We start from the raw sequence: 27,165 nt of genomic DNA, 5'->3' as shown, positions 1-27,165 counted from the left end.
TTTAAACAAATTTGGACAAAAGTGTTTTAGATCATTCTTACCTACCCTACCTTTAATGTTAATCAAATACTTGTGGTATCATGGGAAAAAAAGTTGAATATATATTTTTCCTATAGATATTTGGTGTTGACTTGGTGTCAACTTCAAACAGTTGTAGCTCAGTCATTTGTTGTCCCATTCAAACAATTAATACATCATTTTGAATGTGTTTTAATAGAGAATGTGAAAAAAACAATAACTTGCGGGTCATATGAATCAAACAAAAAAAGAAAAACTTACTCACTGCTCTTGATTGAATAACTTTAGTAGCTTTAATAAGAATACAGTTCTTACTTGAATGCTGCTGTTAAATGCTCTGGCGAGGAGATAAACATGGCAGACTAACTCAGGGCGGGGTCTATGCTAATAGGGCATAGTCTGTCAGCAGTTCTGGGCGGGGCCTAAGCAAATGTGCCGTCACACTTCTGGAATCTGCAAACGGCTTGTTCAAACACTGCTTATGATTTATGGGGATTAAAAAAGAGGAGTGGGTAGAATTTTACCATTATAGGGTGGTTGTGTATGTACACTGCCGACACACATCTATGTTTAAATGGATGGTTGATTATGATTTCACTTGTTAAACTTTAGATAGTGTGTAATGTTGCTGTTTGAGCATAAACAATATTTGCTCATTTACGACGCTCATGTTTTAAAGAAATTGCTTTTTAAGGACTACAACAGATGGCTGGTAGGGACGAATGTGCCCCACCACGCGCAACACTCGCAGCGCGTTGGGCACCAAGTCCTGATGGGAGCACCACTCCGCACCCCCCATGACATCACTAACCCTGACATTTTCATAAAGCCTGCCCCCGGAAACAACAAAGGGGGTGAGATTATCATGACAGAATATGCTTATCAATGACTTGAAGATAGTTAACTCCACATCAGCTACATAAATTCATCAACTAACCATTCAGGAACATCCTGTTTCATTCTTCTTGAGTCTCTCCATCATTGTCCAACTCTGGTTTGAAAGGTGATAAAGGGCGGAACAGTTTCCACACTGTAGCCTACATAGCGCTATTACACTCTTTAAATTTTAAGTTGATATTTTTCATGTTCTATTCTGTAACTAATGTTATTATAAATAATGTCAGAATAAAAAGGTAGCATTTTATGGGTGCAACATTCTGTCACTGGCAGTCCCTTATGAAAATATATTTTTTACTACAGTGACCATAGTTCAACTAGTATTTGTAAATTTCCATGGTTACCACAAGCAAACGTATTTTAACCACGTGTAAACAAAAATATGATCTAATATATGATCGCATATTGAATTTTAAAATGTCTTTCAAATATGATGTTAAGTGAGTATCTTTACCCATTTTACTCTTAGTAATTTTAATAATTTATTACATTTAATAATTAAAAAGTTCAGTTTTGAAGTATCGTATCGGTATCGATATCGGTGATACTGGCCTTGAAAGTATCGGTATCGTAGCGAAAACAAAATAAGTGGTATCGCCCATCCCTAACTGTAGTTCTTGAAGCTCCGCCCCGTGAGCAGCAGCTCATTTGCATTTAAAGGGACACACAAAAACGGCACATTTTTGCTTACCCTCAAAAGGTGACACTTTTAACATGCTATAAAAAAATTATCTGTGGGGTACTTTGAGCTAAAACTTCACATACACACTTTGGGGACATCAGAGACTTATTTTACATCTTGTAAAAAGGGGCAATCAACCACCCCTTTAAACACCATGTAAAAGTGAATTTTGCATAATAGATCCCCTTTAACGGTACTGGAAGAATGTTAGTTTATAATTAACCTTTCCAGAATGTAAGCCAAAGTTCTGAGAACGTTCCCTTTTAGCTGGGATAATATTCTTTGAAAATACTTACAATCTCCATACTATATTCATTTGACAGTCAAAGAATACCATGGTGTTTTTCAAAGTACCATAGTTTTGCAGTCACTAATCCCCAGTACTTTTTGTGAGGGCCATTTTTCTTGTCAGGCCCACCAGTAGCTCAGCACTCAGCAGTTTCAAACAAGTCAATAAATATATAATTATTCTTGTGATTTTTTTTTTTCTTTTCTTTTCTTTTTTTTTAAGTAATTGCTATCAAAAGCTTTTAAAAGACTAAAAAGCTGCTTTTTTTTTTTTTTTTGTCCACTCTGCCATCTTTCCTTCAAATGTGTTTGATGTCTACAAATAAGCTGCTCTGACTAATTACGCAGTCAGGTCTAATTCACAGTTGAGGTAGGTGTTTGGCGGCCCCTTTCAGTCATTGTCCTCACGTGAATGTGAATTGACAGCTGAAGGAAGGTTGAAATGAAACGCGCCTCATTGCGACTGACGGTGCTGGAGATGAGAGGCAGGGAGCTCAGAGAAACATGCTGCGACACCAGAGTGCCATTCATTATTCCAGCAGCGCTTGTCCTAATGTTTCTTCTGCAAAACTTGAGGATAGCAGCCATTAGTCAGCATAATCTCAATGAGAGGGCCCGATTCTCTCCGTGTAACTGACAGGCTGGTGTCACATGATCACTGTAGTGATGTGGGTACACAGAAACATGGCTCTGGTAATGTTTTAACGAGGCCTTATAAGCGAAACATCAATCGAAAATGTAGTGTCTGATAGTGTTTTTGTGTGGACATCTGCAACATATTGCACTGTAAGATTGATTGTCTGACTCACACTGATGCAAGCGATTCAATTGAAGGACAAGCCATCTAAAGAAAACATCTGTTATAACTTGCACATCTTTTAACAACTTCAACTTTAGTAGAAAATTGATAACTTTAAGTTTATCTAGGATGCTTAGGATTTTATGAATAATATTTCTGTTCTCTGAAATGGACACGTGTGGAAAATGAATGTATTATTCATTATTAGTTTAAGGAAGAAACAATAAGCTCATTAAAGTAATTATTACAAGTTGTGATGATTGCAATATATAGAAATGTTTAATATCATTGCGCTGCTGCACCCATGGTACGGCAGCAAAGTTCCATGATTATTATGCAGGAATGAGTGTATAGTTCCTAGCCATATCGGTCTAGATAATCGCAACTTTTTATTTTCCGTTGGTCTTAGTAGGCTACACGATGTAACTATACACATCACAACATGCAAATAGGAAAATGCTGGCATTATTTTGTCACTTATTAAACAGTAGGCTAGCTTGAGCAGTTTACCTGGGTGCGTCAGACAGAGTTATGGCACACACGGAGATGAGAATGGTATGTATGGAATTATCTAACTCTGGGGGATACGGTGAATAAGCTAAAGTCCCAAAAAGTCGGCGTGTTCCTTTAAAGTAATGTAAAAACATATGTATCCATGACTTATTGATCATTTCATTTTTTTTTTTTTTTTTTTACAGTGTACTAACCTAAAACTTATGAATGGTAGTGTTTTGCTCTTATAGGGCCTGCATAGGCCTATGCATGCATACATACATATTAACATATGTCAAAAAGACAACTTGGGTAGTTTTATCACAGCTTATTTTAAGCCTGAGACATTCATAACTTATTTTCAATCCCAGAAACCCCCTGGAGCACTTGCCAGCCACGGAAGCATCTGGTGACGAGCAACCAGAAATCTCCTGATAGCCAACAAAGACAGTGGCTGTGCTCAGGGTCTATCGCCATGCCAACCGTGTCTTTCCAGGATTATCTCAGCATCTGGGTTGGTTTACTCACATGGAGGCAATCCTCTCTATTAATCCACACAAGCTGAGCTAACCAAAGGTTAAAGAGCTAACCGCTAGATTCACAGATGATTTTCCCTAACAGAACTTGATTTATTATAAACCAATTTTGAAAATGGCCTAGCGGTTAACGCACATTAGTCCCTGACACAACGAGCTGTGGTCAGGGCCGGCTCTGTAAATCTGGGGGCCCTAAGCAGGATAATTTTGGGGCCCTGCCTTGCAGTGAATAATGGAGTATTGCACCGCAAACCAGCAACTGTATACAATCTAACACTTACATATTTCATCGGTATATCTTTTAACATGATTGCCTACAATTATTTTACTGCTTATTAAAGTACACTCACTGAAACAGTAAAAGTAAAGATTATAGATTTGCAAATTTAAGGTCAATTTGTTGTAAACAAATAAATATTAATAATTTAGCATTAACAATATATAGCTAACTTACAACATTAGCCATAGTGGTATGCGGCTCGCTATGCTCTGAAGCAGCAGTAGAGTCACCTCCTCCAGCTGTTGAGATTACAATATAATTAATAATAAATACAGTATGCAGAGTAGATAAAACACATTAATTTTAAATTAATATTAAAGTACAATTAGACAACATAGTGAATTATGATTATAAAACTAAATTTTTTATTGGCAAGAGGAAAATTAGCTATGTTGAAGTTGCGCACAAAACTATTCAAAAGAAAGGCAGTGGGAAATATTTACTTGTGTCAGCCTCATGAAATGTTTCTCCACGACCACCAAAATATTTAAGAATGGCTCCTCCTGAGAAAGTGACATTTAGTTTTTTACAATTATGTTAAGGGTAAATTAAAAGAAATCCAATGTTAAATTATATTATTTAATTACTGGTTGATTAACTCTTACATACTGTTCATATTTTAAACCTTCACAGCATGGAGTGAGATATTTTTTACCTTTTATGATTACATACAGTAATACATTCACTGTAAAAAAAATCAGGTCCCCAATTGAACATTTTCTAGTGAGCGATCACATCTAAAATTTTCAGTTGGCCAAATTTAATTTCTTGAATTTTAATTGAATTAAAATGCATCAATTCACATTAATTCAATTTGGCCAACTGAAAAATTTAGATGTGATCGCTCACTAGAAAATTTTCAATTGGGGACCTGATTTTTTTTACAGTGTTCTTTACTAAAATTTACCACAAATCCATTTTGCTTTTAGGTGTCTTGTATCGATCATCATTCAAAAATGTTTCAGAGAGGACACTGTGTTTTCTTTAGGTTTAAATGGTCTGGGCGATTTAGCTTAACAATATATAAAATATTTCATAATAGTATATAGATTAATATTTATTAATAATCTTTAATTGCCTATTCAGTTAAGACCATAAGAAAAAGCTTGTATTTAACCGCTTTATTTTAAACTTCATTTTGATTTTGACTGTCAAATGATTGCTCTTTCTCTTCCTATTACTTTCTTTCTCTCGAATGTTCTTAAACTATTTTTTTATTGTAATAAGCGTCTATTGAGACAAAGATTTTTCGTTTTTTTCTTTCCCAGAACTAGTGTAGGTCATGTAACGTTAACTGTTAAAAAGAAAATACATTCAAAGGAGGTGGGTCTGTCTCTACGCGGTCTGTAGCCCAGAGCTGGGGCCGACGGCTGGACCATAGCGCAAGCAATGTAGATTCAGCATAATCGACGGACAGCTAACGTTATGCTGCGTTCACACCAAACGCAAATAGAGTGTCTGGCGCGAGTGATTTGATTTCAATGTTAAGTCAATGGAAAGGCGCGTTGACGAGCGTCTAGAGGTCCCGCGGCGCGGAAGGCGCTTTTCGCGCGGTGCGAATGACGCGAATTGAGCGTCTTGCGTGATAAACTGCGGCGACGCTGGCGAGTGCAATCTGTAGTTAGGGGGCCCCCTAGTGGTGGCGGGGCCCTAAGCAGCCGCTTAGTTCGCTTATAGGGAGAGCCGGCTCTGGCTGTGGTGCTCGGCTTTCAACATGGCTTGATCCTGTCCCCTATCATTTCCTGTCTTCTCTCAAGAAAAAGACTAAAAAAGTTCTAGTGGACATTTTGACATTGACATTGAAGGCTGATGTGATTCTGCATATAAGTCTGTACCATTATAAAACACTTTGTGAAAGATGATGGCTCATAACTGGCCACTTATACTGTGTTTAGGACAAGGTTGTGAATAAGGAATTTAAGTTCAAATTGAAATCCTGTTTGCAAACCATTATTCCTCTTAAATTCACTTTCATTGCATGTATGTTTATTTATTTGTTACTTATTATTTACTATTTCCTTTAATTTCAGTGTTATTTAAATATTATTTTTTTAAATATAAATATAATTAATATTTTGATTTAGCTTTTATTTTTATCTTTTCATTTTAGTTTAAGTTTTAGTAATTTATAATTGTGCTTTTGTCATTTTTATTAGTTTTCCTGTAATATTTATGTTTAGCTTTAATTTATTTTTCATTTTTTATTGCATACATTTATTTTGTTACGTAGTTGCCAAGGAAACATTTATCTTTTTTTTCACCTATTTTCAATGCCTTTTCTCTCAAAAAAGAAGAAACAATCCCCTTTTGTTCAGTTTAATGAATTGAAATGAGCTAAAGCAACATGTTTTTTTGACATTTTGTCACAACTTAATTTAATTGTGTTCAATCAACCTAATATATTTAAAACGGAAGTTTACTTACTTCATTTGCGTTAAAACTGCATGAATCGTTTGTTGACATAACTCACCGGGCAGTGGATCTGTAGTTCCAGCATGCTTTGCAAGGACTGCATGATAGTACATTTAGGGATTTGAATGTTAAAATGTTAGTGTTTAATGTTCAGCTATGTTGGACATTTAGAGGACATTCTGTAATGTTTTTGAATTTTGTGGTTACGAGTGGTGCCTTTGTTATAGGGCTGTGGGCACTCTGTGGTATCTATGCTAATGTCAGGAGAGATACTAGTATTTTAATATTTGTTCATTATATACATTGTGTACAATGATTGATTAAACTGATTATAATTGATTTTCCAATTACATGTTTTAATTTAATTTTGACAAGCATAAGTCATTTTATAAATGTATCAATTTCATTTAAACTATATTTGATCAAATTGAGCTGGACCAACTAAATGACATTTCATTGCATGACTTTATATTTTATGAGTTGGGACTACACATATTTTGTCGGATGGAAATCCTGTCCTCAAATAAATTGAGTTTGTCTAATGAGTTTTTTTCTTAAATAGTTTTCATTTTAGTTAACACAGAATCAGAGTGAATCCAATTTTTAAGTATAGCTGCTTCACATCATTTGTTAAAGTCTTTAAGCTGATTCAAATAGATAACTGATTAATCTGTGTGATTTGTGAGTCTTTAAATCTGTTTCATTACAAAGAACCAGCTCAGAAGAGTCCCTTCTACTGTAGACGGTTATCTGAAGTGGTTTGCTCTGATAATTTGAGGACGCGCACTAATAGAAAAACATGTCCATTAGCTGAAACCTACAAATAAACAACCCATTCTCACTCCCAAGGCGTCAAAATCTGAAGCATGGTCAAGTGCATGGTCAAAGATGCTAAAGGCACTCCCACTCACTATATCGATTCGCTGGGTGCTCCATTCATTTCAGCTGTTTACCCAATGTGTCAGATCACACGGCAATTTTTGAAATGTAATGTGTTCATGATCTTGGGCGGATGGAGACGCTGATCCCTTTTGGGGATTTCCTTCACACAAAATAATCGTTTGGCCTCGGAACACTTGGAATATTTGTACTTTTTGAATAAATTGTGCATTCAGTCGTATTTGTATGTTATATCTGTGTTTTATATCATCACAAATGGGTAGGTTTAGGGATGGGATGTGGATGGGTTACATGTTAAAACGTGTCTAGATAGCGTAAATAAAATTATGCTGGCTGATTAAATTGAGAATCACACTCCAGCATTGTCATAATGGCAAAATCATCATGACGATAACGTTCCCATGCCCAATGCATCTGTGTATGACGCCAAAGGTTTCTCACTGAAATGGATGGAGCACCCAGCGCGACGAAGAATGATGCCTAGGGGTACCTTTAGCGTCTTCATTGTGACGCGAAAGGCACTTAACCATGCTTCGGATTTTGACGCCTTGGGAGTGAGAACGGGTTGAAATATTATGGCCAATCACGAAAGTCGACATTGCGCAATCAACCATAGAAAACCCTGCTGCATTTTTATTATATATTTTTTACTGAGCCACGTTTTTTTGCATTTGGATTGCCTTTTATAGGCTATAGGGGATTAAAAGATAGAAATCCCTATTATTTCCCTAAAAAAAAATCTTACTAATTTGAACTGGAACACCACCCCCCCCTTTAAATTCACTCCCCAGAATCTGTACCCCTGGGCCCCTCAGATTGAAATCGTGTTGGGGTTGGTGCTGTTTGTCCCCCTTGGGGCTGTGAGGACAGCTCAATAGAAAGATGTGTTGTCTATTTATTGTCTCTGTCTTATTCTGCGGCTCCCAGTGATTCTCTTTCATTACATCCAATTCAGACTGCAAGCACAACCCAGCTAAAACAATTTCTTTTGACGTGGCGTAGTAGATTCAGTAGCAGCACGGCTGAGCACTACTGGAACCACAGTCAGAGTATTTTAGTGCAGCGTTTCATCCTAATGTAGACATTCACTAAATGTTAAACTTTTCACCCTCTAGCAGTTAAAAAACAAACTACATGCATTTTGCAGAAATACATTGTGCTTGGGCTCGGCATGACTGTGCGGATGAATATGGTTATCCTAATGCTCATAAAACATTCACTACTTGACTTATACAGTGGTGCTTGAAAGTGTGTGAAACCCTTGCAGAATCTGTGAAAACGTGAATAAGAGGGATCATACAAAATGCATGTTATTTTGTATGTAGTACTGTCCTAAATAAGATATTTCACATGAAAAGATTCACATATAGAATGAAGGGTTCATAAACTTTTGAAGGGGGTCATTTTTATAAATTCAACTCTTTTTTTTTTGTCTTGTGGACTATATGTGAACATCTTTTATGTAAAATATCTTATTCAGGATGGTTCTACATAAAACATAACATATTTTCACAGATTCTGCAAGGGGTTCACAAACTTTCAAGCACCACTGTATATTTTAGATATAAACAGTTTAGATGGAAAGGATTTCAAGCTGACTAGCTGAAGACGTTACTGTGGCTATACTCATTAATAGACATGGCACTTTCTTAAAAATAAATTCCAGGACAGCACTACAAGCACCATAATGAAATAACCCTTCACAATAGATAATGCATTACAATAAACCCTGTTAGAGAGCTACATCTTGCATGTCGTGACCAGGGTTGCCAACCTCTGGAAAAAAAAGTTAGGGACAGAATAAGGGACACTCAAAATATTTGTACTGTACCAAACAGTGTATGTTTCCATTTCCAGTTTCCATTTCCGTTTCCATTTACATTTCCAGAGATATAGGGATCTCAATGTGGCTCCATGAGTAAATTGGTACACATTTGCAATGGTCACACATTTTCTGAAGAACAAATCATGTTGAAACTAGAAATGTATAATTTTTTTTTTTCTATCAACTATCTATCAACACAATTGAACACAATTTCTGTCTAAATGTCATGTGCCATCAATATTGCGCATGTAACTCTAAAAGTCAAGTCAAGTCAAGTCACCTTTATTTATATAGCGTTAAAAGTATGAAATATATATCTCAATATCCTTCTATATTCTCAAACTTTTCTTTTGTAACCTTAATTCTAAAGGCCTATGATTCAGTCCCATAGATATAATGTGGCTCCATGCTCAAATTACTGAATATTTATTTACCAAGGGAATTTCGTCAGCCTCTTTTCAAAATGATAAAAAACTGTTTATTTATTTTATTTTTTTCAGGAAGATACATGGCATAAAATTTGAAAGCATAATAACTGAACGTCTGAAATGTCAGCCAATAAAAGTTTTTTTTTAATTTTTTTTTTTTTAAACAATGGCACTTGAAATGTTAAACTAAATGTTGTTGCAGCATGTAGGCCAATGAATAAATGAAAATGCATATTTTTAAATTAAAGAGAACTTAGGGGATTGCTTTTGGTGCTTGAGACTGTATTGGTCATTTTGTGTTTCAATAATGAGTTTAAGAATACGCTACAAGTTACTTAAATATAAAAACTTTTTTTTACTCTATTTAACAACTTACAATAGTGAAAGACGACTTCCCTTTTTGATCACGTCTTTCCTCAGGGAGAGTGCATGTTTTATTGCATGGCTTAATGTTGGACTCATTACTCAACAATAATCATGTTGTTTGCAAAAACTAATTGAAAAAAAACAAAACAAACTAATTTGTCGAAATCAAAATGCGAACAGTGAAAGAGATTTGCTGTTAGCGCGAGCCACTCACTGTGAAGCGGGAGCGACCAGCCGGCACCGGCATAGGATTCTGCTGGGTCTTAAAGCCTTCCGCGAACGGCTATGTTCGCAAATCAAACAATGATTTTTCTCAAAGGAATGGTTAATTCTCAATTTAGAGCGTATGCCTGAATATTCCATTCCATATAGCTTTTATACGGAACCCTTCATTCCATATTCGGAACGGTTGGCAACCCTAGTTCTGACACTCCCACATACATGTGTCAAAGTAGCCAGATCAACTTTTTGCTACTTGCGAATATGACGAGACACATATAGGCGACTGACATATGTATATAATTTCCAGCGAAATCCATCCCGCTAGGTCTAAAATATTAAAAAAATAATACGTTTTACCATAGTGAATCAGGGACACAAACACGTTATGGAAGCTTGATAATGTATTGAACAACAACAACAAAAAGTTACATAGTGTACCTTTAACCTGTTAACTGTCACCCCCCTTTTTGAAAATATACATGAAAATGCACTATACAAACTTAAATGATTGCAATTCAAGAATGCTTTGGAATATAGACATAAGTTTGGTCTCATTTTAAAGAAGACAGCCAGCAGATTATGGCTCAAGTGAAAACACTTCAAAAAATAAAAGTATGAAAAAGTTATGAAAGTTTAAATTTACTGTTAATCAAATGTACTGTCCTAAATATTTTATATTTTATGTAAAATATATATGTTACAAAATAATTTGTACTCTAAAATTACTATCACATAAAAGCCAAATGTCTAACCAATTTGTGTTCCAAATTTGAAGTTGATATCACAAAAATTGAAGTTCCCATGAGATTTTGTTTAGGCGCTGTACCACAAATAGCCACCGGGTGTCATTGAAATTCCATAGATTTTTTTTACGCAATCTCCTGTAACAAATGTATATATTTTTGTCCAAATATCATAAAACAGTGGGCAGATATAGAACTGTGAGACTCAGACCTTTCCGACAATATGTGTTTTGTCAAGATTAGAAAAGGTTTTTATTATAAAGTTTTTAAAATAAATGTTGTAATATGAAACATGACGACGCCCACTAGGGGAGGAGCCGCTAGAAGAATTTAGAGTACCGTTTCCATGGTAACGCAAAATCCGACTTCAAAACAGTTTTCACAGGATGAATCTTGAGTTCGTAAGCTTTCGAAAGATATATAGTTTGTCAACATTAGATCAGGATAAATATAGGATATAATTGTTTTAAACATGCAGTGGCAAATGGGCCCACCGGTGGGCCAGTGCCAGTTAACAGGTTAAGATCCTGTGCATCCCAGATGAGCAAATGAAAGGAATAAACAAAGGCTGACTTTCAAAGTCATTAAAAATGAGTTTAAAGTGAACAAGACTTGACAGCCTGACATACACAAAAGTTCACAAACTTCATATGACTCACATTGGCTCTCTTTATTCATCAGAGAGCGGTGAAATCCAACGAAAGCTACTGTTAATGCCCTTTTGCTCTTTTTGATGGCACTGCAGTGTCTTTGACATCAGTTTCACCCAAATCACGTCACTGTCTTGTGGCCGTGATCAATAATGCTCATCTGTGGTTGGCCATTTCAGAAAAAAATAAATATAAATAAGAGAACACAAACAGCTGAAAGCACTGCGGTATCCAGCCTGCAGTGTTTACCAGCCTGATGACTCAAACCAAGTCTGACATTTCTGTTTGCTTATGAAAATATATGTGTGTTTATGTGGGGGGAAGTTAATGGTGCCCCTGCAGTGTCCAGTATAGGCTAATAAGCATAAAGGTAGAGTAAAATGTAATTGGGAAAATAGTAATACGTGTAAGTATCTCTGCGTGTGTGTGAAAGTGTTTATATTTTCATATGAACTCTGCATTAGCGCTCCCCTACATCATCAGTCATGGTCATGAAATTCCTGTGGTCTCAATTTCTCATGCACATCTGCATAACTGTGCTGGCCACATGGTAGCTCTGTTTTTTAATTGTTTATTATTTTATTTATTGTTGATAAGGCCCAATAATGTGTCATTAGTCAGAGAGAGTCAATTTATGACATTTTAAAAAGACTTTGGCCCAATACTGCCCCCAACTGGAGACATTACACGTAATGACTGTACCCAACCACAGACTAAATGAGATGAACTGGAATAGGAAAAAGAGAGTCTGTTAAAGCTCTGAGATCTACTATTGGCTGTTTAGAAAAAACTAGATCACTATATGAACCTAATGGACAGTGTCAAACAGCAGCAGTCCCCCATGCGGCGATTTATTCCACTGCAAAGAGATATTCATTACATAAAAAATGTCAGATTTTTGAGTTTTGAGCCTAATCCAGCTAATTTCTTCTTCTTAAAAATGACTTGAAGCCTCACACAAACTTGCAAGACAGACAAACTGATGTATTAAACATAGAAATCCTTTTTCTTTTCTTTTTTCCTTTTTTGTTGTTGGCACAAGTAATCTCCTGAGCTGTACCGGTCTCCCAGCATTCCTCTCAGGATGAAAATAACCCTTATGTTTACAGTCTGTAAAATACTTCCAAAAGGGTTTGTCTTTCCCATTTTATCACAGCGATGTGTATGTTCACAACAGAAGTGCATACACACATTCTGTGTAAATTACAGAAGATGAGGACTTGGCACTACAACAAAGCAGTGTGTTACAGCACACAGACTGTGTTAATTGAGCCCATCACTGCTCTCAGACCAAAACCTCCATTACATTTCTTTCTCATTTAAAACACTGAAGTCTTCCTGTCTGTGTGACTTTGGTAAATGTTCCCTATTAGCACTGAGTCCTAACCTGGCTTCCAGCAACGAGTAATTTGTCAGTCCTAACAAAGTGTGATACTGCCGCACGACATGCATGACAATCTCAGACAATCAGAAAAAAAAAAATAGTTTCAAACGTTTTAGATATATTTTAAATCTTGTTTTCAGTATTTTACGTATTAATATATGATGCTATAATTTGATAGATTATTAAAAAAAATATTTTTTAAAGAGGTCTCTAATGTTCACAGAGGCTGCATTTCTTTGACCAAAATACATCAAAAAAATACCTTTATTCTATTTTAACAGATTTTAGAATAAAGTAATTTATTTTTGTGATGTCAAAGCTGTCATGATCTTTCAGAAATCATTCTGATATGCTGATTTGCTGCTCAAGAAACATTTCCTATTATTCCTATTGAAAACAGTTAATATTTTTTTTGCGGCAACCGTGATAAGAATAGCATTTATTAATAAAAAAAAATAATTGCTTTGCTGTCACTTTTAAGATAGATTCATAAAGAGATCGTAAAACGAATCCATATAAAATGAGTGGTTTAGTCACACGATCGCTTTATATGATGAACAGATTTAATTTAGGATTTTATTCACATATAAACTTTTATCAACACACATCAGTTGTGGTAAAAGGAATTTCAAGCATGCTTGCTTGACGTGTGAGAACCAATGAGGTTCATTCTCGTGTTACACACGTGTGAGCTTCCGCAAGAACCATTGAGGTTCATTCTCGTGTGTTACGCAGCACGTTTGAGCTTCTGCAAGAACCAATGAGGTTAATTTTCATGTGTTACACAGCATGCTTGAGCTTCTGCAAGAACCAATGAGGTTCATTCTTGTGTGTTACACAGTACGTTTGAGCTTCTGCAAGAACCAATGAGGTTAATTTTCATGTGTTACACAGCATGCTTGAGCTTCTGCAAGAACCAATGAGGTTCATTCTCGTGTGTTACGCAGTACGTTTGAGCTTCTGCAAGAACCAATGAGGTTCATTCTCATGTGTTACGCAGCACGTTTGAGCTTCTGCAAGCACCAATGAGGTTCATTCTCGTGTGTTACGCAGCACGTTTGAGGTTCTGCAATCACCAATGAGGTTCATTCCCTTGTGTTATGCAGCACGTTTGAGCTTCCGCTAGAACCAATGAGGTTCATTCTCATGTGTTACGCCACACGTTTGAGCTTCTGCAAGAACCAATGTGGTTCATTCCCTTGTGTTATGCAGCACGTTTGAGCTTCCGCTAGAACCAAAGAGGTTCATTCTCGTGTGTTATGCAGCACTTTTAAGCTTCAGCAAGAACCAATGTGGTTCATTCTCATGTGTTACGCAGCACTTTTGAGCTTCAGCAAGAACCAATGAGGTTTGTTCTTGTGTGTTACACAACATGTGGGAGCTTGGGCCACAGCCAATGAGGTTCATTCTCGCTCTTCAAGCAATTATGGTTGAGCATCTTATATGTGAATAAAAGGCTAAATTCAATCTGTTTGTCATATAAAGCGATCGTGTCTCTTCAGAAAATTTGGATTAAACCGGTCAATTCACATGAATTAGTTTTACGATCTTTGAACTGTTTGATGCAAAAAAGTGGTAGTTGCGTAGCTGTCAATGGAGGGACAGAAATTTCTCAAATTTCATTTAAAATATCTTGATTTGTCTTTCAAAGATGGAACGGGTTTGGAACGACATTAGGGTGTTTAATTTTCTACTCAATTTTTTAACCCGTACATTTTCATATTGATACAAGACGGATCTACAACTTTGGTACGGGTCAATTGGTCTATCATGACTTTTAACTCTCTGTCAAATGCTCTAGTAATAGGTCTCTTAAGTTTGTCTTTGCAGCATAAAAAAAAAATCCAGCTTTTCTCCATCGGTTCGTTTTATGTCAGGTGATGGACTGATAAGAACCGGAGGAGAGAGCTGGTAATGACACTCCCGCTGAGTGCCTGGACATAGTCCACCCCGCCCCCAACTCCTACCTCACTTTTGCCTCTCTCCTTGTGTTGATTTACTTATTATGGGCTCTTTCTCCTTCATTCCACTGTCATTGAACCCTGATTAGATCAAGCTCGAATCGCTTTGGACAGTTAGCATCGATGAGTCCATCTATCACGCGACGTCCATTGGCTGTGGATCGCTACCGCCATCTATTGCCTGTGGTTCTAACGCCCGTGGCCCTCATCTCCTTGACCTCTTCCCTCTCGCTTCCTCGTTTTCTATCTCTCTCGGTCGTTGGCAGTATATCTTCCTAACACCCCCCCACCACCCCCCCCCCCCTCCCTCCACAATCTGTGGCAAGCGAAGTCAAAACCGCAGCTCCAGGGGAGTAAAGCCTCTTCTTCTCTCTCTACCCCTCTTTTTTCTGCTGTCTTTCATCGGCGACGACTGAGTGGCAGCCAATCATGGGCTCAATCCTGCTGCCACAATCTCCCTGACACTCAAAAAGAGAAAGAGAGAGGGAGAAACACATATGAAAGGAAAAATAATACTCAGACAGACAAAAAAGGAGGTAAAAAGACGAGTAGAAATAAAAAAGCATTGCAAAAATTTAAGACAAAGGAACTAGAATAAAAAAGAGAGATCAGTCAGACAGCTTTCTCACTCTCTCTCACACACACATACACATAGTAAGCTTCAGAACAATGTTCAGTCTTACAGCGAAAACTGAGAGGGAAGGTGACAAGCGTGGAGCTTATGCTAAGGAGATATAGAAGTGTGCCTGAAAACACAGCAGAAAACAATGGAGTATAGACAACGAAGGTAAAACTCTCTCTCTCTCTCTCTCTCTCTCTCTCTCTCTCTCTCTCTCTCTCTCTCTCTCTCTCTCTCTCTCTCTCTCTCTCTCTCTCTCTCTCTCTCTCTCTCTCTCTCTCTCTCTCTCTCTCTCTCTCTCTCTCTCCCACTCTCTCTCTCTCTCTCTCTCTCTCTCTCTCTCTCTCACTCTCTGTGTGTGACTCTCTCGTCCGTCCGTCCCTCCCTCCCTCTCCGGCTCTGTTGCTCTTGTGCTCTCTCGGTCCCCCACTCTTGCTCAGACGGATGAGGAGAGTCCGGAAAGAGAGCAGTCATGTACGTAATTTTCTCTCTCGCTCGCTGAATCTAAAGGTTATCATTAAGACAGATGTGTCCTGCAGAGTGGTTGCCGTGGAGATCATTTTACACTGGAGGAACTATTTGATTAAAGAGTGGCTAAGACGGATTTAAAGCAACTGAGAAAGACTTGGCAAACGCAGAAAGAGAGTGTGAGTAGACGGTTGATTAGTTTCTTTTGCAGGTGGTTTTGGATAATATGTCTAGGATCTAAAAAGATAGTTTGGTCGCTTTTGAAATGTCTCAATGCCATATTTATAGTCAAAGAGTTCATGTTGTGGAAAACTGAGAGGAAATTCCTGGCTAGAAACTGTTAAAACTGTTTCTTGTGCTGTGCTGTTGAATTTCATCTCTAGACACTGCGTTGTTTCTACTTTCAAAAGATGTTTAATATTCTTGTTTGCCAATGCAGAGGCAAACTTATATGTCATTTTTGATAAAAAAGGCTTTTTTTTGTTATTGCTTCTATGGTAAAATATTTTTTAAATAAAATCTGTATTACTACATCCAGGCAAGATTGTTATAGGTGCATTAAAAATATAAAAATGACGGCAAAAGAGGTATCTAAAAAACTTCATACGGGCAGCCAGCGCTGCTCTGCAGTAATTTTATTTGACAATTGCTCTGTTATGAATTCTGCAATTACACAAATGCTTTTGCTTGATTCTGATAAGCAGATTATTGCCTTGACCTGTGTGTCATCTGGCAGCTATTTTACAGGCAGCCTCAGTTTGAAGATAAACGATGTGCGTGAATGTGAGTGTGTGTGTCCGAGAGAGAGAGCGAGAGAGAGAGATGTGCAGGAATATTTCATAAATATGTATTGCATAGGACACAGTAAGAGTCTACCCCACTGCTCATGCCTAATCATTCACTCACACACTGTTTCTATCACATACACCCATACCCATCACAGAAAACTTTATGCAATTTTACATTCTCAAAAAACATCACACAAGCTTGTTTCCTAATGGGGACCAAAAAATGTCCCCACAAGGACAAGGATTTTGGATATTACCATCCTTCTGGGGACATTTTGTCCCCATAACGTAGGGTTTATCAGCCACACACACACACACCCACAGACAATAGGATACGCTGCTGCTAAATACAGCCGATCAACTGGATCTTGGTATTGGAGGTCATTAGTGAGTGGTCATTATTGTCCAACACAAATTAACCTCTAAAGTGCTTGTTGCATTTCTGCTTTCTAAATTAGCCACGTTAATAGCATCTCTTTTTAATGCAAAACGATTCACTTGGAAACACACACAAAAGCCTGTGAATAGAAGATCTGTCACTGACAGCATACACATTTAGGAGGCAAATGTCTAGGGAGAAATTTACAGGCTTATATAACTCCTTTTATCTGTCTGTTTGATACAGATTCTTCTTTCTGGGAAGATAAACTTTAAGATAAGATCTCTTTAATGTCTCAGTATTTTCTCCATGAGATTAAATTGAATGCAAATGGAGACCTCCTGCTTCTCAGATTCTGGAGAAAAACATCCTAATAGTCTCCTACGGAAGAGATCTCAACAATGTCTCAAACTTTGCTCAGATTTGCGAGGTCAGAAATTTCAATATGAACTCAAACATTTCTGGTGAAAAAAAGGAAAACTTTTGTCAGGTGCTTCATATAAAACAATTTAGGGGTTCCCATTATGGGATCCTTTTATGGATTTAGTTTGTGTTTTAACTCATTTTTAATTAAAACTTATGAATTAAACAGCTTGTAATACATTATCACACGTAAAACATTAAATTACCTGTTAAACATAAAAGTTTTATGCAATCATTTTAGACATTTCTCCTTGTATAGAACCCTTTTGACATAAAGTGTTCTTTAAAATTGATTCAAGAACCCTAGGGATCTATATAAAACCCCACTGAACCTTTTTTTCTAAGAGTGTATATTTCGACTGTATGTCAAAGCTGATACATAAAGTATTTTCAGTTTCCAAATAAAATGTGCCCTGCAATGAACATAAAATGGATATTATGCTTAAAAAAACAAGGTAAATCAGAATCAATCAGAATCCACTTCCTGAATTATGCCTTCAGCACGAAACCATTAGCATTTATTTTTACCATTTTAGACTGAAGACACATGATATACACTGGGAAACAGAGCGAGACACAGATACAGAACTTTCAGTGTTATCTGAGAGAGAGTTAGCTCCACCAAGTGGCTCAAAATACAGTGCCAAGCAGCAATGAAGATCAGTCTTCATCATTGTTGATCTGCTATCTGCTTAAGCCGTCACGACTTTACTTCCACAAACAAACATTTCAAATCGCAAAATCCTGCTGGCTCAAGCCCCAGCCCTAAATTTAAAGTGATGGAAGGGCTCTGCTATATTAAATGTTAAAACAAAACAAACCCTACGTCCATCTTTATCTGACCATAGCAGAGAGTTTGATGCCCCGCAAGTAATCTGGACAGACCAGGTGGCTGCTTCGATTGTGAGATATCAGACAGGCCTTGGGCTATATTTCAATCTTTTAGACCGTATACCGTCTATATATTATTAAGCGATTTGTTCATCCTGCTCCAGAAGTTCTCCCGAGCTGCATGAAGTCTCCATCCTTTAACGCATGAGATGTCAAAATCTCAAGGTCAAGGAAAAGAGACACACCGAAAAACTTTCCCCCAGCAATAATAAGCGCGACAAATGCACAGACACAAGCTGCCGTATCCCACATATGGCTTCAGACATCCATCAGAACACAGTCAGGTGTGGACAGAAATAACCCAGTTTCCCTAAATGATCCGTGTCTGATATGGTCTTAGGGGGAATATCCGAGGGAGAGAAAGAGGGGGGTGTTTGGAGGCAGATAGCATGAGTGAACGAGGCTGTGTTGAACTCTGGCAGATGTATTCCCTAAAGACAACACTGCCCCAGACTGCTTTTATAAACCTCGGGAGAAATATAGGAGTACCTTGCAGACAGGACTACAGCAATTACATAGACTATGGCGGGTCTGTGTTTGCGGTAGCGGACATGAGCGGTGCATCACTGTCAATCAGGTCTGCAAGTTACAAAACGTGATCTTTGTCGTCCATTTGCAAAATGCCGCCCTGCATGGGCAAAAAAATGTTTTGTGTGTTACACAGATCAACGGGGTCAGCCGTGTGGAGTTTTCAGAAGGACAACGCGCCGTCCTCTCTGCCAATTAATTAATAATTACATAGCATTACCTCATTATGCCTCGACTAGCATATCCACATAGGCCTAAATTCACATACACACACTAATTAGACGCTCTTAATAGGACAAGTGAGAAGATTCTTCCTCCTCGCTCGACTCCCTCGCGCATCCTTCGTTCCTCCCCTCACATAGTATCGCGGATCCTCCCTTACCCGCTCATAAACAAGTTTTCAGTGCACTAATCAAAGTGAGATAATTAAGTGACAGTCCTAAACATCTGGCGAGAGATTTTTGTCTTTGTTGTATGGTAACAGGCAAAATAATAATAAAAAGATTCACTGGCCTAATGCTTAATAGGCATGCTGTATCAAAGATTAATATCCAGAATGCTATTAAACCTCAAGGACAGCCTTGAATGATAATTAGAAAATGCAATCATGAGAATCACCACGCATAAATTGGTGCACACAATTGCGGGCATTTTTTCCCAGAATGTTCTTGACATTGCAGAGGAAGGGCTAAACTCTGAGTGCACGATAACAGGATATTTTTTTTTTTTTTTTACATCTCTGGGTTTCTGGCACCCTGTGAGTCCTACAGTCATCATAGAAACACACAATTTCCTGTCCGGGACTTTTCACATGTTTCATGCTCTCACCGCTGTAGTGTTAACATCACCCCAGCAGAGCTGGATATATATATACAGCACCCTCTTACTCCATTATTATGTTGTTTAAACTTGCAAAAATTGTGTACAGCGTGTGATTTGATAACTCAATTCGCCATGCCTAATGAAAATAAAAGCACCCTGAGGAGGTAAATGTCAATTATTCAACAACGCTTGTGAACAATGGGAACCACAAGTCGTAAACATATGTGTGGATAAGAATTCTTAAATCTCATTTCTCAGATTTTTTAGTAATCTCATGTTGTAATCTCAACAACATTTTAAACAGTTTAGTCTTGCCAGCAGACCAGTCTCTAATAAAATCTCTCATCAAATTCTTCCAAAATGAAAATATCTGAGCTATGCTATTCACATTTAAAGCTTTCTTACTATGTTTTAAGAGAAACAAAATTGTGTATTGAGACATAACTCTATTGAGAATCTCCATTATCTGAGGTATGAAAAAGCAATATCAGAACAACAAGGATGTGAATTTGAATGCTTAGAAAAAGATCTTAAAAATGGCTCAAACTGTGCTCACATTTGACAATGTACCAACATCTTAAAAAAAAAAATTGCTAAATGTTATTGTATAGCTCTCTTACTGTCTATTTTGACTATTCATTTATTCTAAGGGATTTTAGAAGAATCACCCAAAACAAAAACAAAAAAGATACTTGAATATGATATATCTGAGAAGTCTATTAAAGGAGAAGAACGTCAATTCTCAAACAGCATTCATGGATTGGAGCCACCATTCCTTTCAGCAAACTTCAGGGAACTTTAAAAATACGCACACTAAACAAAGATAACTAAGGACTTCAGGGATTCTTTTAATACATACAAATAAATAATCAAAATAATTTTTCTTTTGTGAAAAAAGTTAAGATACCAAATTCTGCACAATCACACAATTGTGTGTATTTATTTGGGACTTTAAGATAATCATCTGATAGAAAAAAAACAGCAAAGATACTTGAATGAGATGGGAGAACTCTATTAAATCTCCTGGAAGAATGTCACAATTCATGGATTGGAACCGCAATACATTTCAGCAGACTTCTGGAAAATGAATATGAATGCAATAAACACAAGTACATAATATAAATAAATAAACAAATAGTAATGAATGTCTCAGAAGTCTGCAATAGACTAAACTGTCAGTGATACAATCCACATTCATTTTATAGCTATATTCTCTTGAATGTGAAAGATGTGTGCTATTTTTTATTTCTCCTATGCAATTTTAGATGGTCCCTTTAACACATTCTGATGACTAAAAATAATGTTGCATCTACATGTCTACTTACTCTCATTAGAGTGTTAGTAGAGATAGAGTATAGTAGACTGGTAGGCTTAGGGTTAGAATAAGTTAACATGTACTTGCAAAGTTACTTATAGTCAGTAGAATGTCTGTTGGAGGACCATCAGAATAAAGTGTTAGCAGATATTAAGCAGACAGTCTACTAATACTCTGAGAGTTAGTTGACACGTAGGTGCAGCGTTACTTATAGTCAACAGAATTTTCAAAAGGGACCATCAAAATAAAGTGTTAACGAAACATCTGAGATAAAATGGATAGTTAAAGGAACACTCTGACTTTTTGGGACTTTAGCTTATTCACCGTATCCCCCACAGTTAGATAAGTCCATACATACCATTCTCATCTCTGTGCGCGCCATAACTCTGTCTGACGCACCCACCGTTAGCCTAGCTTAGCACAAAGACTGTAGGTAAACGGCTCCAGCTAGACTACTGCTCAATAAGTGACAAAATAATGCCAACATTTTCCTATTAACATGTTGTGACGTGTATAGTTACGTTGTGTACAAAGACTGACGGAAAATAAAAAGTTGCGATTTTCTAGACCGATATGGGGTGCGTTTCCCAAAACCATAGTTGCTAACCTGTTAGCAACTTAGGTCGTTGGCAATGGGAAATTGCATTGCAACCACCAAAGTTGCTAACTTAGTTAGCAACTATGGTTTTGGGAAACGCACCCATGGTTAGGAACCATACTCTCATTCCTGTGTAATAATAATGGAACTTTGCTGCCGTACCATGGTTGCAGCGGCGCAATGATATTATACAGCGCCTGAAAATAGGCTAACTTCCGTCAACATAACCAATGTGACAACCTGCTTGCACAGGGAGTGTTCTGGGGACTATTTTCAGGTCCTGCGTAATATCATACCCATGGTAAGGCAGCAAAGTTCATGGATTATTATGCAGGAATGAGAGTATAGGTCCTAGCCATATCGGTCTAGAAAATCGCAACTTTTCATTTTCCGTCGGCCTTAGTACACGATGTAACTATGCACATCACAACATGTAAATAGGAATATGTTGCCGTTATTTTGTCACTTATTGAGCAGTAGGCTAGCTGGAGCCGTTTACCTCCAGTCTTTGTGCTAAGCTAGGCTAGCGGTGGGTGCGTCAGACAGAGTTATGGCACGCATGGAGATGAGAATGGTATGTATGGACTTATCTAACTCTGGGGGATACAGTGAATAAGCTAAAGTCCCAAAAGGTCAGAGCATTCCTTTAAATGACACATTACTGAGAACTGAATTAAATCCTTCAGTGCTATGAGGAGGGGAGCATCAATAAGCAGACTTCGTCAGGCTTTGAAAGAGTGTGCAATAAACATGCATGAATCAGAACTCAATTTTATTACTCTTTTGTCCACGCTCGCCCTTGAGCTAAGACCACGGATGGAAAACGTGTCATAGAAACCGTTAAATCAATCAAGTCTGTTGTGGACCATGACACTGACAGATGGATATTTATCTGTCCGTCAAGGTCACGCCAGAGACTTGAGCAGGTTTTTGTATGCCAGCTGCTGATTACATGCTTCTCAATGTGCCTTACTCCAAAATCAAATGTGGGCGGCACTTTCCCTATGCATAGACACAGACCGTCTCAGTTCGTGCCAATGTGTGATTCATACCGGATGTGAAAGGCTGAGAAAAATCATGTTTAATTCATGAAGACCTCTGCAGACCTTCTCAATGTCAAAGTTCTGCCCTACTAGCTAACCCTGAGCTGCATTGAAACATATGTCTGAATGGAAGATTGGGCCACAAAAGGCCTCCTCTGCTGGGGCTGACAAAATTCATTACTCGCATTAGCGAAGCCAGTGATTCCACAAATTACAGTAGTCTGCACACTTTCAAACGCTGCCTAGTGAATAATTCCTAACTTCATCCATATCTCATTAAGTAAATTATTTGATTCGTATTCACAAGACAATGTTCATTTACATGCATAACTTCAGTCCCATCAAATAGAACCAGAGCCCTAATTTGCCTTTAGACAAAGAAAGGAATCGCTTTGTTCGCTGAGATGGCCCCAGTGACACTGTGTGTGTTTTATTTCTTTCTTTTTCCCCCTACTTTGCCTAGCCTCCCCTTCTTTTCTTTGATTCAGATCGTTAAACAAAAACGCCACAACATTATGAATCTGCTCCTCATTTGCTTGCGCGACCCCTGGAGACGTTTGCCGTAATGAATGCCTGTCAGGCTAACCTGGCTCCTTGGCCTTTTCCTGCAGACTCCTGGAAAATGGGCTTTCTTCAAATGAGGGAAGAAAGATTTATTAGGATTAACTTCCAAAAGCCAATAAATTATGCATACATCCTCCAAATTACCTATCAGAACTAGTCCTAGAGGAGAGACCGCTTCAGTGAGCCGCTGCCTTTGCTTCTTTTACGCTAGTTTGTGATATAGAAGTGGAAGTCCTCTGCGGTTCGAGCTTGCTATCGACTTGCTGCGTTTTGCCAGTAACCGCAAATCTATACAGAGTGTGGAAAGTAAATGTTTAGAGATGTTCAGGCTCAAGAAGTTCATCAATTAGAGACCACCAAGTGACTGCTGTGTGCTAAAATCACTTAATCTTTTGTGATCAATCAATATTAATGATGCATTTCCTAGTTAGCCAACATGATTCTTAGTCAGTGCTGTTGTAATATGTGGCAGTCGACCCAGAGGTAATTTAGCAAATGCAATGCTTTCTTAAAGATCTTTTTTCTCTCCATCACAGGCCCCAAGAAGACAGAATTGAAGAGAATTAAGGATAAGATGCCCCATTTCGTCGGTCCCACTATTCAGCAGTATCTTCAACACAGAGCTCTGTTTCTTAATTGATTCCTTATCAAGGACTCTCCAGGAGTGATCGGATAAAATGATAATCAATCAAGTTACTTTCCTCCTGTTGTCCTGCTTGCTGGGCTGGAGCAGTGCACTGATCCGGCCGGTGCCTGGAATTAGCACGTTGGATCGGGATGGACAGACTCTACACCGCACTAAACGAGGATGGATGTGGAATAGTTTCTTTCTCTTAGAGGAGTGGACAGGAACTGGAAAGCAGTATGTCGGAAAGGTAAGAGCTGTTACTCCTAGGGTTGAAAGAGCTGCAAATGCTGGGTACAGGTATTATATATATTCAGAGGTTTTTTTTTACCCCCTATGAAAAACTTCCATGGTTTTACAAAGTGCTATGATGATAATACCATGATACTCTTTCAAATGCCTTGCAGTGCCATTTAAATGGAATATAATAAAACAGGACCACCAAAATAGCATATTTTTACCATTTTTAAACAATGCGCTTTTTCAAAGAGCCATTTTAGGCTGTTAGCACAATGAAAAAATATATAGTGTACTTTATGAGTCAGGGCTCGACAATAAGGGCTGCCTGATGGCCCGGGGCTAGCGTGAAAGACAGTCAGTACTGCCTGCATCTGAAAGGAAGTTTCACCATTTGTGTGTTTTTAAGCCTTGTCAAATTAAATGTGCAAACGCAGGACCCGCGAAAGTAGACGCGAAAGTACCCACGTCTCTCAGTTTGGTACTCGTGCGCTGTGTTATAAGTTTTGTGTGTGCAACACACATCCAAATCGCAAGCCCAGAACACTGTGTTTCACAGCGCATGAATACTCGTTGACGTTTTGTCGAGTATCTCCATAAACATAGTCGTTTATGTCTAAAGTGAACGCTAACGCGTGAGAAAATGCATGTGTAATAGTATATTGGATCTATACAACTCTTAAAGTGACAACAGCCTAATATTCCTGCTGCTGTCTGTTTTTATGTTAACCAAACAAAAGACAGAAAAAAATAGCTCACTGCTCTTGACTGAATAAATTCAATAAGCCTTAATTTATATTTATGCAGTTAGGACTATGCAGTGATATTTGATTACTATTTCTGTACCTACAAATCTAGTTTAAACCTACATGTTCAGTTTTGGCGTTTTAACCTTATTTATTAAGGTTACCCTGTTAAAAAAAATGGCATGGCGGCAGGTTTGAGCTGGTTTAAGATGGTCCTGAGCTGGTTCTGAGCTGGAGCTAGTTTCTTAGGACCAGCACCGGACCAGCTTAAACCAGCTCATGACCAGCTAAGGACCAGCATAAACCAGCTCAAACTAGCTCACACCATGCTTCTGCCATGCTTCAAAACATACCTAACCAGCATATGCTGTTTTTTTTTTTTTTTCAACATATGGATTAAAAACAACTAAAACAAAAACTAGACCTATATTATTTTATTTATTTATTAGTTTTTTTGTGGTGGGGCCAGTGAAGATTTTAGCAGGGTAAGTACAAATTTGAACCACTGGCCCGACCAGGTCAGTAAAAAAATCCTTAATGTTGAGCCCCATGGGTGTGCTTATAAACAGTTGAGGTCCTGGAATTGATTCTTAGTGAATGCATGATATAATAAAATACATATATTTAATGCAATGGATTAAAGCAATTGCCAAATGCAAAAATGGGAATCAAACCTATGACTGTGCAATTGGTATCATCATGGGAATTACAGCATACAATATGAGCAGTTTCAGTCAGTCTGACCATTAACACACAACACAAACAAGCACAAAGGGTCAGTTACAAACATGAATCACAAACATCAAATGAACTCATACCTAGTGGATGATGCTTTCAGCATGATAGCTAATGATGTATTAGAACAAAATCAATGAGAATGTAGGCTATTAGGATGAATTGATGTGTGGGATACAAAGTGCCATAATAACCCTCTTTAATGACCACATCCTGACGTTCCGAAACAGAAATGATTGTGTGGTATTAACTCAAAGGTTTACATTATAACCGCAACCTGATAATAACAGCTGATGTCCTGGCTTTCAACATGCACGAAAGATGCATTTTAGCTAAGATCAACTCGGACACGAATCAAACCCAGACTTGCCAGTTGTTGAAAGGTGGGCCTACCAGTGCAACACGATTCGGTTAAAATCAAATGCAACTCGTATGGCGTCAGATCAGAGTGGAACGCTTGTCAAGCCACCGGCATCAGACAGCAGAGACAGCAGCAGTTACAACCTTGCGAGCATGCAAGGAGGGGGTCGGAGCAGCCTGTCAGCAGCCAATTTTACGTCAAAGACTTCGGCTTTCATCATCGCATTCATTGTCTACAAGTAAACGTTTTGGGTGGAGAGAGGAGTGGTAACAGACAGATCAACATCTCTTCCTCTTTTGGTGCAGGCTTGTTTTTGTGGAGAATACTGCAGGAAAAGAAACACGCGAGTGCACGGAAACAGAAAGGCAAGGAAGCGAGAGTGGGTGAGGAGAAAACAATAAATCAATCAAAAACGAGAATGAGATTCCGCCCTCATAGCGTTGCATTTTACGTGACAAGGCAACAAAACAGCGCTGACTGCGAAGAGTCCATCGGATGAGGAAGTGTCAGACTCAGCAGTGTCCTGGCCTCCTTCCCAGAGCTTTGATGCTTCTCTCTTTTCTATAGCTCTCTCCCCTTCTATCTCTCCCTCTTTTCCTGGCTGCTGCGTTTCTCTGGCATGACAGCAATCACATGCTTTTGGCCCGCTTCTCATCTACCGTCCACTCTCATACCCAATTAAAGTGCCAGAAAGACACAGGGCTCCCATAAATACTGTAGGAGGGCGAGGGAGAACGAAACATCCACATGCTGGTTCAGGGAGACCACTGTGGAGCGACTTGATCATCCATTCCATCCATTTCCCCACTTTTCTTACTAGTGTGTGTGTGGCTGACGTGTGAGATCTTGTGTAGCCCAATAGATGGGTACTTAGGGCCCCAGCGAGAAGCCATCAAAGCCATTGATGATTCTCCTCATAAAGATAATTTAGAAACCTTTACGGAGCCTAGTGGGATACCATATTTATGTCCATCCAACCAAGGCCTCCACTGGCCCCCTAACACAGACAAGCCCTAAAAGAGGATTTATTTTCCAGCGTGGAGCCAGAAATAATCCATAAAATGGGAAGAATATTTCCAATAAAACAACAGTCCTCTCATCGCTTGCTTCAGAGGTCTACTTCTATTTTGTAGTCTACAG

At 38.1% G+C, this 27,165-nt stretch overlaps 1 protein-coding gene across 1 annotated transcript in view; it reads left to right on the top strand.

Annotated features, from left to right (window-relative positions):
• Positions 1-15,938: 15,938 nt before the first annotated feature.
• The window catches only part of cdh10b (cadherin 10, type 2b (T2-cadherin)), a 70,455-nt gene continuing 59,228 nt past the window's right edge, over positions 15,939-27,165 (top strand). The window contains exons 1-2 of the mRNA XM_079801389.1: positions 15,939-16,149; positions 23,858-24,196. Coding sequence (XP_079657515.1) covers positions 23,999-24,196 — 198 coding nt within the window. The 5' untranslated portion in view covers positions 15,939-16,149; positions 23,858-23,998. The remainder of the gene's footprint in view (positions 16,150-23,857; positions 24,197-27,165) is intronic.

The sequence above is a fragment of the Gobio gobio genome, assembly GCF_949357685.1.
Source record: "Gobio gobio genome assembly, chromosome: 20".
NCBI lineage: Eukaryota > Metazoa > Chordata > Actinopteri > Cypriniformes > Gobionidae > Gobio > Gobio gobio.
The sequence above is the reverse complement of the archived record's forward strand: the minus strand, read 5'-3'. Positions and strand labels throughout refer to the sequence as shown.